This window comes from Sebastes umbrosus, chromosome 9 (assembly GCF_015220745.1).
Source record: "Sebastes umbrosus isolate fSebUmb1 chromosome 9, fSebUmb1.pri, whole genome shotgun sequence".
Taxonomy (NCBI): Eukaryota; Metazoa; Chordata; class Actinopteri; order Perciformes; family Sebastidae; genus Sebastes; species Sebastes umbrosus.
Genome location: NC_051277.1, coordinates 16,389,198 through 16,405,868, shown reverse-complemented (window position 1 = coordinate 16,405,868; position 16,671 = coordinate 16,389,198). Strand labels below are relative to the sequence as shown.

The 16,671-nt window shown below is 42.1% G+C and overlaps 1 protein-coding gene across 1 annotated transcript; it reads left to right on the top strand.

Annotated features, from left to right (window-relative positions):
- The first annotated feature begins 3,037 nt into the window (after positions 1-3,037).
- On the top strand, positions 3,038-16,357 carry clcf1 (cardiotrophin-like cytokine factor 1). The gene is made up of 3 exons (XM_037779295.1): positions 3,038-3,328; positions 12,427-12,581; positions 13,058-16,357. The coding sequence occupies exons 1-3, from the start codon at positions 3,310-3,312 to the stop codon at positions 14,360-14,362; spliced, it is 1,479 nt and encodes a 492-aa protein (XP_037635223.1). The 5' UTR covers positions 3,038-3,309; the 3' UTR covers positions 14,363-16,357.
- Positions 16,358-16,671: the final 314 nt, after the last annotated feature.

Genomic DNA, 16,671 nt, shown 5'->3' with positions numbered 1-16,671 from the left:
AGCAGTTCTAAAAAGGTGAGTTTTGATTAGTGATTTGAATGTGGACAGGTTGGTGCAATCTCTGATGTGTTTGGGGAGTGAGTTGGGCGGCTATTCCAAATGCTCTGTCTTAAAGCCTTACATTTCAAAGCATTCACACTCAAAAGTGTTTTCGATGCAGCTGTTTTGTGTAGTTCTTGAACTATTGAGTTGCTCCTCTGATGGAAACTTTATGTTTTTCAACTATAAAGTTGTTGCAGAGTCCTTGCTGTGCAGAGCACCCTGCAGTGACCACCCATCACCACTGGGTGGCACACAACACAGCTAATAAAAAAAGGCCTATTTGTATTATATTCAATTTTATTGTAATGTTACAGTAACATAAAACAGTACTGAACACAGAGTGCAACAGTGCAAGAGGAGCCTATATTTTATTGTTTATTATTATTATTATTATTATTATTATTATTATTATTATTATTATTATTATTATTTACTAGGTCACAGTCTAAATAGTTATTTAGATTTTGAAACTGCATGAGCAGAGTTAATACTGTGGGAAGGCCCTGGATCAAATAAAACTCATAGGATACTCATGACCAGATCATCCTCCTATTGGAGCAAAAATGAACAGTTTGGCTCCTCTGTTGCTTACACAATCTGTGCAGTGTGTACAGTTTTTTTTCCCACTATAGGACCCAGATTTGCTATATTGAAATTTGAACAAACAAATGAATTTAAGAAAAATGTGACATATAGTAAAAAACTGAAATAAACAAATGAACCCTCTTCAAATCACAACTTCAGTATAAAGCCTAATAAATCAGGATCCATTTAAGTCCCTTATAATGTAAAGTGAAATGGTGAATATAGCCTATATACTCCCAAACACAATTTCATTTAAATCAAACAAAACCAATTGACAGATTTCTTTTTTAAAACGATTTAAGTTGGATCCAGGACAATTTGACAATCATCAGTGCACGAGGCTCCCGTCGTGAACGCGCACAAACACGCGCGCTCCACGCTGTGTGTGTGTGTGTCTGTGCGCGCTCTGCAGCTGGTTGGTATGCTGAGTGACAGCTGGAGGTGAGAGAAGAAGATCACCTTAATCCCAGAGTCAATGAAAAACTAAAAACCTGAGGAATGAAGAGAGAAGAAAGAAACGCCGTGGTGGAGCAAGCAAACACTTGTCTTCAACTTCTCCCTTTCTAAGAAACAGACTGAGAAAAAACAGGAATATTCCCTTACAGGAGCTCAGTGTGTTATATGCTCCATTGATAACTTGTGTCGTATTTATGGGAGGCCTCTAAAGTTATAGGCCCTAGTGTCCAAATATTCCTGTCGATTCACATTATATACGCTTCTCAATAAAATCTCGCTTTTTGAAGGCTTTTTTTTAGTTTTCATGATATTTGAAAGTTTTAATTCACATGTCTATAAATTAATTTAAGATTACTTTGGGCCTTGAGGAAACATTAATTGCTCTTAATATTTTGTTTTTTTTACTTAGAGAGAAAGGAATAGTCTAATAAAGCAATGGAGAATTAAAAACAATTAGGCTCATATATAAAGAAAGGCTTTAGAGGCTAAAGATATCCTCCTGGGAACCGAGTTAAAAAAAAGTGTCTTCCAATTACTTTTTTTGTGATTTCCTTCCTATTTATAGGGTTAAAAGAAAATCTTAACAATTTAGGCTTGTTAAACTTTATTTTTATTGTCCACTGTAATGGACTACAGGACTATTTCAGTGTGAAAAGACAAAAAAAATGAACAGATTATGGCTGTAGAGTGATATTAAACCAAGAATACATTATAATTGATTTAAAAAAACACACATGTCATATCACTGGAAAGCCTATGATGTCCTCTTTACAAGACACCAGGGGTTGATAGAGTAGGTCAAAAGAGTAAGAGGATATGCATGTGGACAAAATGTCCACTACTGAGGACACATGTCAATGGGCTGGGTCTCAGGAGGATACACCGTAAACAATTGCTGTTAATTTACAGCAGGATTTCAACAGTATTAACCTGTTATTGCTAAAAACAGTACTTTACTGTCAATACAAAGGAAAACCTGTTAAATTACACTCATAGACCGTTTTTTAACTGAACTATAATGCATTCTTAAAAAACATCACTTTACTGCTGATCAACTGTCTAAAGTATCATCAGTAACAGTTTCATGCAGTATTTTCTTTAATTCTGGTGCCTGATCTGCACATGTGAGGCTTGTACACATGATTGTAAAATCAGTGAATTAGCTTTATTGTTCTTCACTCACATGTTGTTCTGGTTTGCATTCTGTGCTTGTAGCCAGCTTTAGACAGACATTTTGGGAAGTGTCAACAAGTCTATTATAGCCTTTTTCCTAACAAGTGCCTTAAATTGTATTTAGTGTGACTATTCCTATGTTGTAACCTGCTAAGTCTATTCATCTAGGCAAAAAATAATGTTTATTAAAATGTATGTAAAAAATACAACCTAAATAGTGCATTATCAGTAAGATAATGTAAAATAAATGTGAAAAACAGCTATATAATGTATCTTTAGACAGTAAATTAACTGTAAAATACTGTGAAATTAATAAAGTTCAAACTGTATTTTTCATTAACAGCACAAAGCTGTAAATGTCAGCGACAGTATAATAATGTTAATTTGACAGTAACATAAAGGCAACCCTGCTGCCAGTTCTTTACTGTTATTTTACTGGGAAATTCTTAACGGTGTGTAGTTATTCCTTGTTTTGCTGGATGATTTTAAGGGTCGCAGGGTTGCCAGGTCCTGCTGGTACTGGACTCATCTGATCCGGTTTATTATAGGGAAGCGGATTAGAGATCAAACGGCCGCAGTCAGAGCGCGTCGAGGAGGATGAGGAGCGCGCAGATGAGTTTGGACAAGTCTCGAGGTTCATTTTGAGCTGAGATGCGTCAACCTGGTGAATCACCGGCAGCACCGAGGAGGAGGATAGAGATAGACAGGGATGAGGAGGAAGGAGGAAGGAGAGAGAGAGAGAGAGAGAGAGAGAGAGAGAGAGAGAGGAGGTACAAAAAGACTCCGCAGTCATTCAGTCTGTCACACAGAGAGACCACACACACCAAGTCAGCAGGAGCGTCAATATATTTAAACTCCATCCTTTAATCACCTGCTTTTTTTTTTCTCCTTCATCTTCTCCAGAAGTTGCGTGAGGAAGAAGAAGAGCAGATTGAACTGATGAAAAGCTTTTTTTTTTAGAGAGCGAACTATAGAGGATTGAAGAAGTTTATTTCAGTGGATGAACTTGTGAGAGCTGAGACCTGAAGGGAATAAAAAGGACTATAGGAGAAAATGAAAAGATTTTGCGGAGGTAAGTAAAATTTTAATAGTTTTTATGGAAGTTTTAAAACAAAACAGGAAAACACTTAAAGGTTACTTTTCTATAATAATATTTCCTGCTCTAATAATTATCCAGTTGCATTTTATCTGTCATTCGTCGATTTTCTTGCAAATCCAGTTGAATCCATATTAGGCTAAATGTGTATTATGTTTATTACCTTAATTTCCTTAATTCATGTACAATATATTTGTTTGTTATGAGGTGTAAGAGATCAGCTTCCATCATGTCTCATACAAAGTGCCTTAAGAAATCTGTATTTTTTTTTTTTTTTTTCATTCAGCCTAGTGTAATATAGTTAAAAAAAAAATGTGGGTGTGGAATATAAAGCTGTCTGTTTTCTGTTTGTGCACACTTATATTATTGTAGTTTAATTGTGCATTTGGCAGCTAAAACTAAAGAATGTAATTATAAAACATGCCCTCATATTGCATTCAAGTTGTTTTTATAACCCTGGAAAGAAAAACAAATTTAAATTAAAAAAAATATTTTATTCATTAAAGTTTTTTAAACATCCCAAATTAGTTGAAATGTGGTTCCAAATCTTTTTTTTTTTTTTTTTTACATTAGAAAATTTATGATGAAACAGATGGGTTTGTTGGCTCATCAGCAAACCTCAAAGGTTACCAAGGAATGACAAACAGAAAAAATAAAATATATCTCGAACAGACTTGTCCAACACAGCGGCAAACTTTAATTCATTTCAGAGATTTTTTAATGTATACGCCAAAAAATGTGAGGGATAAGTAAGAGGGATGTGAGATTAACAGACCACAAAAAGAGAGAGGGAGTAAAAAGACTGAAAGAAAATGTGCGTGTGTGTGTGTGCGTGTGTGTGTGTTATGTGTATAAAAGTGAGGGGGGGGGGGGGCTCTTATTCACAGTGAATAATGACAGAGGTTGAGGAGGTCAGAGGCAGCTAAAGCCCCTGTCTAGTTAGCTGTCACTGATATGAGAAAGTACATGATTCACGTTAGTCAGGGTGTGAGAGCACACAGACACGCACACACATGCGTGCACACACACATACACACACACACACACACAGACACTTTCTCCCCTGGGACGACTGGTGCGGCTGCTGCTCCATGTCTATGAAAGGAAGGAAAAGGAGGTGAAAGACAGACAGTACAGGAGGACGGCTGCGTGATGAAATGATGCGCTGAACTAAAGATCACCAAGTTCCTCTTTTCCTCTCTCTCCCTCTCTCCCATCCTGCCATCCTCCCTCCCTCTCCTCTAGGTGGTCACACCGTGAGGTCACATTAGCTGATGGCCGGCCGGTTCACATGATGTGACCACCTAGACGGGAAGAGGAGAACAAACTGCTGCTCCCTCTGATACTCAAAATAAGTACCCAGAGAGTTCAGCTGTTGAAGAACATGCCACCTTTGACATGTACACGCACACACACACACACCTCCCCAGGTAGACACACAACAACATGTTCACACACACATGTCTTTTCTCCCTTTTAAATACCTTTTCTCTCTCACACACACACAGATGCAGACACACACACACACACACACACACACAGAGACAAGGCCTGTTATTGCTGGGAGGGTTGAATTAGTGTCGGTGTGTTTCAGATAAAAGCGTTAGTGTGTGTTGGACCAGTGAGCTCAAACACACCCGCCAATAGGAGGAAACAAAGGAAGAGTGAAAAGAGAGAGAGCAGGGGATGTGGAAAAGAGAGGAAAAAGTGAACCTTTCACATCTTTTGATTCGCTCAGCGCCATCCTCAATTATTCACGGTATATATATATGGATGTCAGGAGGATTTGTGGAGGTTGGGGGGAGGTTGTGTGTGTGTTGGGGGTGAGGGAGAGTAAAGAGAGGTAGAGACAGATAAAAGTAAATAGAGAGAGAGAGGGAGGGAGGAGGAGAGAGGAACTGGCGGTAGAGGGGTTAATGCAGTGCAGATTCCCGATTGACAGAAGTTAGCAGCACCCAGAGGGAAAGAGAGAGGAGAGAGTAGGGGGAATGATATAAAATGAGTCGGTCACGCTTTGAACAGTTACACATGCTGTTTACATTTTTCCCAAATTAACATGGCCCCTCGCTTCAGAAAACTCTCCCTCTCTCTCTCTCTCTTTCTCTCTCTCTCCTTCCTCTCAAATCCCCTCTTCCTCCTCCACCTCTGTCTCTATCCTTCAAGACCCCAAGATATCTCTCCTCACTCTCCACATTCAGATCCTCAATACCACAATGTAGAAATACTCCTGTTCATTCAGATCTGTACTCTAAGTATATTGTATCATAAGCTAAATACCCCTAAAGCATTAGAAGTTACTCATTATGCAGGAAGAATGGCTCCTGTCAGAGTTAAATTATTTTCACTGATGGATCGATATGTTACCAGCATTTGGAGGTAATTTTAAGGATTTATATAGGATACTCTTGGGTAGTTTAAATGGCTGTATAATAATGCATCATATTTTATTATTTTATTTGAATCTGCAAAGTAACCAAATACTGTTTTCAAATAAAAATGAAATAAAACGTCCAATATTTTCTTTTGAAATGTAGTTGAAGTACAAAGCTAATACTTGAATAAGCCCCGTTTCCACTAATAAGTTCCTGGTAATTTTAGAACTACTTTTCAAGGAACTAAAAGGTTCCTTCAGACCTGTTGTCTGCATTTCCATAGCGGTCTAAAGACCTGCAAAGACTAGGCAAATTAGTCCTTTTATTATTAACTTTATTAATCTCCAGAGGGGAAACTAGTTTGGTCGCTGACGCACAGTAACAAATAACAAAAGACAGACAAGTCAAACAGCTCAAAGAAAGACAGCATGTGAAAGACAAACTGCCACAACAATAGAAACACAAGACATTAGTGTAGTTCAACTAGACACTAAATTAGAATATAATATATTGATAGAAACAATTAATCAATAAATAAAAAGACCATAAGTGATGCACCTCAATAAAATGACCAGTAAAACAGGCGATAACTAAAACATTTAATAACTAACAAGGGCAAAGAAAAACTTACAATAGGGCTGCTAAAAAATATTTTTAATAGCAATTCATCTGCCGATGACTTTGTCAATCGATCGATCAGTTCTTTGGTCTAGAATTTCAGAAAATAAAGGTGACATCATCACTTGTGTCGACCAAAAGTAAAAAAAAAACAAATTGAGTTTAAATTAAAAAAAGAAGCAAATCCTCTCATTTGAGGAGCTGGAACTAGAGAAGAAATGTCTTAAAAGATGCATTCATGATCAGATTGGTTGCCGGTTAACTTTCTGTCAACTTCTATTAATTGACTAATTGTTTCAGCTCTATAAGTACGACCTCAGAGCTGTCAGAGCTGTACCTCAGCACATTACTCTGTTATTTTCCACTGCTGCTTTAGTGACAGAGCAGAGACTTCATTATAATTCATTAGCGCGTTCTTGCCTGATTCTATTTTGAGGTATTATTTAAGAGAAAACCATGATGTGGAGTAGCCGGGGACGCGAGGGGGAGTTTAAGAGGTAAATTAAAACCCGAAGGTCTGAAAAAGGGGAAGGAGGGAGTGAAAGATGTCGATGGAGGGAACGAGTGGAGCCAATTAGTGAAAGGAAGAGAGGGGAACGGTAATTAGGGAGAGAAAGGAAGGAGACTTTAAAACGGATGGTTTGATGTTTCAGGAAGATTTAGGGAGAGAGGGGGACAGATGAAGCGACAACGAAATTGAAACCAAACATGGCGATAAAGCGTGGAGCGACTGGAATCCACAGATTTAAAAAAGAAAAAAAAGAAGCATGGATGGATTGGCTTATAAGGTGAAGAGGGAGACAGACATCGGGGTAAGAAGGGGAACCAAACAGAGGACGTTGATTTTACGACCAGTGAGACATAGTTTTATAGTTTCTGGGCATAAACAAAAATTTTATTGGATTTTTTAAGTTGTTTTCTTTTGCCTTTGTTTTTGGGTCATTGATGTTGTTTGGCAACCCCAGCGTGTGTCCGGTGCCAAGAGGATCAATGTGAAATCCAGCGCTCCAGAGGAAGGAACCTCATGGGACAAGAGTTGGGAAAATGTGTTTGTTTATATGTATTTATTCAGGATAACGTCTGTGCGTACATGGATCTGCAGTGCACAATCTGGATGCATGTGTGTGTGTTGAGTTAGTAAAGGAATGCACACTTGATTGAGTACAGACTGCACATAAATCTGGCCTTTAACTGTACACAGACACACAACACCGACCCTGACCCCAGACTGTCAAACCCCCCTACCCCCCCACCTCACCCAACGCGTGTCTCCGTCCACCGTGGCTCCATCCCTTCACATCATCTGCCCGTTGATGTGTGCGTTGGTTTTCGCCCCTGGCATCCTGCACAGGTGTGTTTATGTTTGGGGTAAAGTGTTATGACAGAAGACAGAGTTGCCACCAGGTACAGTGCTGCAGAATAATAAAAAAAACTATGCAAGAGACAAACAGCTCCTTTGAGTTTGGCTCCGGTGATTCTTTTCTGTCAACAAAGCCACAATGAGCCTCCAGCTCCGTCTCTGACAGGGAACAGCTACATGACAACAAACATGCAAGAGGACGGGAGCACACTCTCAGAAAGAAATGGGACACTTGTGTGGTTAAACAAAATGGTAACAGATAACAAAAAGTAACTCAGTGTATGTGGATTTTAGTGATATTGAATGATGAACTTATTTAAAGACTGTGAGAGAATCATTGTTAATCTTGGGAACACAAATCTGTGATAAAATATCCTGAACTCTAGGTTCAGTTGCTAGCTTTTTCTGGAGCTTTCAACCATATCCCACAGTCTTCTTCATGGAATGGAAATGTCTCAGGCGTCATCAGATGTCAGTGGTCAAGTTCAGTTGCTGAAGAAGACTCTGAGATATGATTAAAAACTCTGGGAAAAGCTAGTAAGTAAACGTTGAGTTTATGGTGCATTCACTCAACGTCGGCAGAACGGGAAGGGCAGTAAAACCCACCGATAGCTCAGCAGTCACATCATTTAATCAGCCTAAATTAGCTACTTATGTGTGTTTTCATCACCGTAACTTTTTATTTCTACAATGTATAAGTAGCAGGTTGGAAATTAACTCATGTTATGAACTGAACTGTTCAGAATTGCAGCCCAAATCAAATTATCAGATCGTAATCAGATTTCTTTCTGGATAGAAAAAAAAAACCACATTAAAAACATTACAACGTGAATTAGATTAAATCAGTTGAACAGAGATGTGTCTGCAGACTCTCAGACTGAATTTAAATCTGTCTTTTTAAATCACTCACAACATGACATATAGCATGAAACATGGCTGGATACATCAGTCACTTCTGTGCCTAATGTCGTCTGATATTGTCCTCTGATGAGAGAGGATGTAGCCTGCAGCTTGTTGTGTTGGTTCTGGAAAACTCACCGCGGATGATGTTTCAACATTTTGTTCCAAAATCCGGCTGCATGGCTTGATTAATGTTAAATCTTGTCAATGTCTTACAATGTATGCTCGCTGAAAGCATGGCATGACGATATGTCGAAGTTGCCCTGATCAATGTTTCACTTGAAAACAACATAATAAATAAATAAAACATCTAATTTGGACCGGATTCTAACATCTCTTACATGATACTGATGTTTCCTTTCTGTTTAAGACCTCTTTCAAGTGGTTAGAGCAATGAAGGGCAACCTCTTTTGGCAACTGGAGCTAGTTTTTCCTGGACCAGACTGGAGAGATTAACTTGCACATGGTTTTCCCACAATACCAAATTCTGTTTAAGTGCTTGTTCAAAACCTCAAATGGTGGTGCACGTTGGGAAAGATGAAATACTAGCCCTGTTGGATGGGAAGCGGTGCGACGCCCACAAACACCAGGTCACTGGTTTACCAAAACACCGTCTGGAGTGTAAATGTCAAGTGTGCTACAAGGCTCGTTTCGCCCCTGAACGCAACGTTGCGCCCCGAAATTCAACTCCGAACCCTGACCCTGTTGCTGATGTTTGGCTTTGACCTATTAGGAGCTCAGAAGCTCTGGCGCCCGAACCTCATGTTGAGCTCTGTACTGCAGATGGCAGCCAGACTCCAGAGTGCCAGATCTGACTTTACATCAGCAGAACAAACCGTAGTTAAAAATATGATCTGTTGTGAATAATGGAGCTCCCCTGTGTGTGTGCATGTGTGTAACCCTAATAGGTATGTGCGCCAAAATGTGTAGAGATTCACACACACATGAGTGTGCAGCGGCAGGTCATGGTCGGCCGTTGTAGGGAACCCCTGTGTTGCTGTAATGCAATCCTCCCACGGAGAATGTTCTGGTTTCAACCCTGCCCTGCGGAGTGTGCTTCCACTGCCAGGTACACAGCTCCACGCCTGCAGGGCTCTCCTTGAAGTCGGGCTATACGCCGACTATAATGCATATTGCTCAATGTAATATTATATAACAACAACATGGCCCTGGGTTGGAGCTATCTCAGTTTACTCGTACAAAAGAGCAGTTGTTTTGAGCCACAGCGAAGGATGCTTTTAGACATGTCAGCGCTCAATCAAAACAACAAGAGCCTTTCACGTCTGGCAATCATCTCCGAGCATGTGGCCGCAGACAAAAGGAAACGGTTTGGAACAGTTTGGGTTCATTTTTGCCAAGGAGAATGTTTTTTCTCCGTCCCAGACTCCTTTTTTTTTTGGTACCTGTTTATTCCCACTGAATGCGACCCTTTTTGCTCGCTGTGTGTCCTTTCCCTTCAGGGCTGTTTACTCGGCGAATGTCGTGTTGATGTCGGGGTGTTTTGATGCTAATGGAGGATGTGCGGTGGGAGGAGCTCGCGGCTTGATGAGCTCCAAATGTTCAGGCGTCGCTGAAAGACGCTTATTGCTTCTGACAGGTGATGAGGCTTTTGCAGTTGAGAGGATCGGAAAAGGCTTGGCTGACGGGGGCTTGAACTAGTTGACTGATTTCAAGGTGTGTGTGGGAGCATGTGGGAGTTGCCCGGGCCCAACCACAGTGTTTTAGATAATCGTGCGAAAGGACGCTTTGATGTCGCCGACAACTCAGGTAGTGGAAGAGTTACCAGGCACGAAGGCGACAGCTCTTTTCCCTCTTAAATCAAGCAGTTGTTTGTTCAGGTTTTGTTCGTGTCACTCATTTCTAATTCGGTTTAATTTGAAACTGCCAGTTTCCCCAATCTGTCATTCAATCTGTCACTGAAACTCAACGGATGGGTACAACTTTTTTTTCAGCGAGCATGAGCTTGTTGATTTAAAAATATGTCTCGTTGTCATGTCATCATTGCAATTTGTAACATGATCAACAGGATTAACGTTACTTGTCAATCTGATGATTTTCTTTCTTTCTGATTGCTTCACATATTTGGGTAAAGGCACAGAAGACAAAAAAACAAATACAACAAATTTCTCAACTATAAATAAATTAAATAATATAATTAAATTATATAACATTCTTGTTTTAAATAGCAGATTGCACATTTTTGTGTTATAGAGTGAGTAACATCATCAAGTTTCTACCCAACCCTTGTTGGGGGCGTGCATACCGATACGTCAGATTTAAGCGGTTGAGTCAGAGGAAGAAATGTTTTAGGTCACAACTTGTCTTCGTAGAACCACTGAAAACGTGTCGAAGGTAAACGTTTTGCGAGTGTTTAAGTCATTTATCTTTTCATCCTGTGGGGCCCGTCGTGATGGATAGATGAAAGAGAAAGAAAGAGCAGGGGAGCTAATCGGGGTTAATTGGCTGCTGTTATTTTGACCCGAGGCGGAAAAGAGATAAGAGCGTTGGGGGGAGAAAGGTATGATGGGAAAAAAAGGAAAGTCTGAGTTCAGTAAGTCTGAGAGGAGGAAGGGTGTAAATTAGTGAAGCAACGGGAGGCCCGAGGTGAGTCAGAGAGAAAATTGACACACATTGTGAAATACATATTTCACACCTGTTGAACAGCAGCATGTTTTGCTCCTAATTACAAGCATGAATCACCACCTGCCTTCCGTCTGGGTGTCAGGAGGATGAGAGAGCGCAGAGAGGAAGGAAAAAGGATGACGGAGAGCAGAGACGACGAGAGAAATGTGTGTCGCGCTCGAGCGAAAGGCCGAAGAACTGTCAAGAGAGAGGGAGAGAGTGTGAAAGTGAAAGACGTGCAGAGACAGCGAGCACGGGACAAAGAGAAGTGGACGTACATGAAGTCCCTTAATGTTGAAAACCACCTTTCAGCTCCAATTTTCTCTGTTTGAAACCAGAGCCAAGGGCACTAAAAGGTTTCCAGTGTTACAACCCCCGCTCTCCCTCACACACACTTACCAACACACACACACACACACGCACACTCAAAATCATTGTATATACTCACAGCGATGTGAATTTCATCCGCATATTAAATTACGGCTACAAACATTCTCACAAACACTCACACAGTAACGTATAACACCTACACAAACACTCTGAAACCTAAACAAGAAGTCCACAGCAAACATACAACTGATACAAACACATTAATGTTTGTGATTGTAAAGAAAGCCACATGTCTTTGTTTTTGGGCTATCGGTCAGGAATGAATGTGTGTGTGCGTGTGTGTGTGTGTGAAAGCGGCTGTTTGCCTGACAGCCTGGTGCATTGAACATAAGAGCCATTTGTCTGCCTGTCTGAAGCCATTAAGTGAGGTTTTATTTGAAGCCAGAGTAAACCTCCGACAGCCAGAAACCTCTAAAATTAGAAAACGGAAAAAGCTTTATTGGCAGTGTCAGATGACTCTGACCTGGCGATACGTAAACAGACGAGGCCATCGCCATAGAGACAAAGAAATAAACCAGAATATTGTAAAAACTCCTATAAACAGTGCGATGGTGCAGCGACCGGAGCGAAGCTGTTGCTGGAGGTCATTTTTGTCCGTTGAGCTCTCAAATCGTCATATTAATTAAAAACCAGGCATCCAAGTTAAACAATCACCAAATGGCTGAGAAAATAACGGCTGAGATAAATTTCACCTCATTGTTATGATTACAAATACCTCTGCTATGTGTTAATTATTACTCGGACACCCATGATGTCCTTAAAGAAACATCTCTCACTGTCTGGAGTTTTAATTATTCTATTTTTTTCCACAGTCCATCAACACCAGCTCGTCTTGCTATTGGCTGCTGCCATGGCGACGGCCCTGGATCCTTCACACAACCTGGCCAGTGAGAGGAGTTCGATAGAAAGCACGTACGAGCTGACCAAGTATCTGGAGTATCAGCTCAAGGAAATCAAAGACATATATGTGAGTCATTTTGTTTCAGTATGATCTCTTTTTGAGTTCCCATTACTGTAAAGCCGTTAAAATGTATATTTTTATAATGACAATGATCAACCTAAAGAGAATTATCACCTGAACCAGCAGCTCCTCTCTGCTTTATAGCGAGTTTCAGCTCTCATTGTGTCGTTTTCAGCCGCAGCAGGCACCTTGTGTTTGTTGGACCCATCCACCTCAAGTGTGTCTCTTTCGCTCTTTAAACTACGTCACCACAACACTTTCCTTGAGCGTTTACTTTTGCTGTGGATGGGTTTACATTGTAGTTAATGGAAAGCCCGGTGCATCTCATACCGACACTAAAGGATGCCTTATGCAGCAGTATCGAACTTGGCAAACTTCACAGTAGCAGGAAGTGTTGTGATGAATGATGGCCCAAACTATGAAAATAACTAAGAAACCAGAATTATACATTAAACCTTCTCATCCTTTCTTCTCTCCTCCAGCTGACCTACCTAGGCCCTCCATTCAATGAGAAAGACTTCTCCCCTCCACGGCCCAACAGCACCGCTCTGTCCCTGCCCATCGCCGCCACCCGCCTGGAGCTGTGGCACGGCCTGGAGAACCAAGCTCGCCTCGCCCAGAACCAGAAGGCCTACTCTGTCCTGCTGGCAGCCGTCAGGGAGCTGGCCCGCTCCACCCTCTGCCCCTCCCTCAAGACCTCTCTGCTGCACTTCTGCACAGGTCTGGACGGGCTGCTGGGCTCCATATCCGCACTGATGACCACCCTCGGTTACGCACTTCCTCCTCCGTCTGCAAACGACAGAGAGCTGCAGTACCCTCAGAGGGGAGGGGGAGGCGACCGACCTGCTCCGCTGATGAGCCAGAGCCTTTACAGGTTCAGAGCCGGGACGAGGACAGAGTCCGGTCAGCGTAACAGCCAAAGGAGAAGCGAGACGAGGGCGGTCAGAGGAGAGAGGGAGGACGGCGTCGCCGTGGACCCGGCGGAGAAAAGGAGAGGGAAAGAGGGGAGGAGAGCGGCGGCGCCCGCAGCCGGAGGAAGGAGCGGCGGATCAAGGGAGAAGGGAAGAGGAGAGAGAGGAAGGAGAGGGAGGAGGGAAGAGCCGGAGAAATGGACCGCCAGCGAAGAAGAGAGAGTGGCAGAGGAGGAAGAGGAGGAGCTGGAGCGAGAGGAGGGATGGAGGAAGAGAAGGTTGTTGAGTATCAATGAGGATGGAGAGGAGGAGACGCAGCCTGAACACAGGGTAGAAGTGTTGTTCCCGGGCTCAGACGACTCCCTTCGACAACCGAGCATCCAAACCAACAACAACAACAACAATCAGTACAGCTACAACATGAACTTACATCACATAGACACACTCAGAAAAGAAGATGGGTTTATTGTGGAGGGAAGGTTAATGGTGGAGGAGGAAAAGCAAACAGACATGGCAGCTTCCTCCTCCACTTTCTATCACCAGCGTCGGCCTCCTCGCTCCCTCCTCTCCCCCACCCTCCCACCTGCTCTGTCCACTCTCTCCCTGCTCTACCAGTTCAGAGCGGGCGAGGAGCACACCCTCCTCTCCCAGCCCGTCCCTCTGTCTCTACAACGGGGCACCTCCCTCCTGTCGCCTGCCCTGACTCCGCTCCTCTCCTCCACCTCCTCCGCCTCCTCTTCGCTGTTGTCGGTGCGGCCGACGATGAACGACTTCGCCAGGAAGGTGGAGGGGTTTTGGATATTGCGAGAGCTGCAGAGTTGGTTGTGGCGGTCGGCGAAGGACTTTAACCGCCTCAAGAAGAGACTCAGAGGCTGAGACGTTGAGACACACACAAGAGCAGTATATCGGAAATCTGTTATTTGCACAAATGGAAACAAATTGGGAGCTTAAACAGACCAAAAGCACATAAACACATTCATGCTTAACGCATTCATTCATACCGGACTGGAATAAGTGAATGAAGGACTATTTGGCAGGTCACCAGAAGCGCTAATGGAATATAACACACACAATGCCAACACATTACCAGCACCGTCATCCGCCTGATGCACATAGCAGCTCATTGAGCGAGACTGGGCTGAGTTACCGAACTTCACGGCTCATAGATCAACAGAAATACCACTGTAGGTGGTTACACACACACACACACACACACACACACACAGGGGCAGACCGAAGGACAGGCAGAGAGACAAACAGTGCCATTGAGTGAAAACTGATTCAGTGACCCCCAGATGTGTGAATCAGCAAACATTCATTTTCTCTAAAGGAAGAACATTTCTGAATGGGTGAAAGACAAAAGGAGAGGAGGAAATGACCAGAGGGATGAAGAGGAGGAGAGGATGAGGCAAGAAAGGGAGAGGAAGACGGGAGGAGGCGTGAGTCAGGGAAATAACGGGCAGAGGGGTACTGCTGAGTAATCAGAAGTCGGCTGGCCAGTTACAGTAACTCTACAACAGCGCTACACATACTGTCCAGACAGAGAGCTGGGCAGCGCACACACCTATTGTGGTATCTGGTGCCTTAACAAACCATTCACTTCTGTGCTGCTTTCACTCATTTGACCACTTTTTAGATGATTTCACTGCAAAGAAAGACATTTTTAACACAATCTTAAAAAATGTTTTAAAAGAGAATAATTTCCCTTAAAAAATGCCACAGTTTTGTGTTCTCTGTATAAAGAAATATTTTTTGTTGAGAGTAAGATGAGAACATGAATATCATTCCCACATTTATATACTAATATGAAGATGGAGCGGTTAGCTTAGCTTAGCATAAAGACTGGAAACAGCTAGGTTGGGTCTGTCCAAAAGTGACAAAATGCACCTTCAGCACCTCTGAAGCTCTCTGATTAACACGTAATAATCTTGTTGGTTTAATCCAGACAAAAGCCGAAGTGTAAAATCAACATGTTGCAGTCGTGGAAGCTTGCGCCGGATTCACACCAGGCAGCGGCGAAGTGCAGCTCGCCCTATAATTACATTTTTCTGAGGCCGGGAGGCTTGTTCATGTGTTTCAGGCAGGAAGAAATTCTTCGCAACATAGGTCAACATGTCACAGGAGTCACAGGATCTGTTAAATGATTGGCTGCGGCTTCTCTCTGGCCGCACTTCGCCGCTAAAAGTTCAACTTTTCCCAACTTTTGTTTCGCTGCACTTGGCCGCAGAATCAAACGGCCGCAGCTCGCTGAGTTTTGGAGCAACCACTGCAGATTATCATAGACATTGCATTGCAGCTCTCCCAAGGCCGCACTTTGCCGCTGCTCTGGTGTGAATTTGGCGTTCTTAGCTCAGAAATAGTCCGGTACATAAAACCATACAACTTTTAATGTGTGTTAATTGTAGAGGACAGATTGGTGTAGCATGTAACTCCCTCTAATCACCGCAAACTGTCATTTTTACATTTCTGTTTGTGTATGAAATATATTTAACATTTAACATCCCTATTTATATATGAGAGTGGTATTCAATCTTCTCATCTAACTCTCAGAAAAAACTCAAAAAATGTCGAACTATTCCTTTAAATGACTTCACACTCCTTAACCCAAACATTACACACATTGATGTGATTTTTTTCTGCCTTTTTAAACATGAAATCAGAGACTTTTTCCTTTGGCAACTTACAGCTTAATTTCTTTTCCAGAATAAATCTATTGTTATGTCTTTACAATGTGCCTTGGATGATGTGGCTAAAGGTTATGGATCATATCTCTATAATATTTATTGAACAAGATGTTTATTTATTTTTTCTCCAGTGTGAATATACTGTATTGTAACTCAAGAGAGAATAAATACTAGCTTTTGTACAGAGCGTGGTGTTATTGGTCCTTTGGGAGTCCATCGGAGAAATGCTTATGGGATTTTTGTTTGCAATGGTTTCAGTTTTATAGGGATGGTTTCGGGTGATTGGCACAAGGGGAGAGGAGTTCGGGGTCGGGGCGTTTTCTGGAAAACAAAGGCCGGCTCACATTCATGACAGAAAACTAGAGCGAGAGAGAGGCGGGGTATGAGAGAGTTTTTATTTGTCTGTCCTGGTGAAAATTTACGATCTCTCATTTTTCCTTTCATCTCTCTCTTTCCCACCTCCCACTGCATCATCCCTCCTCCTTCCACTTTGCTTTCTTT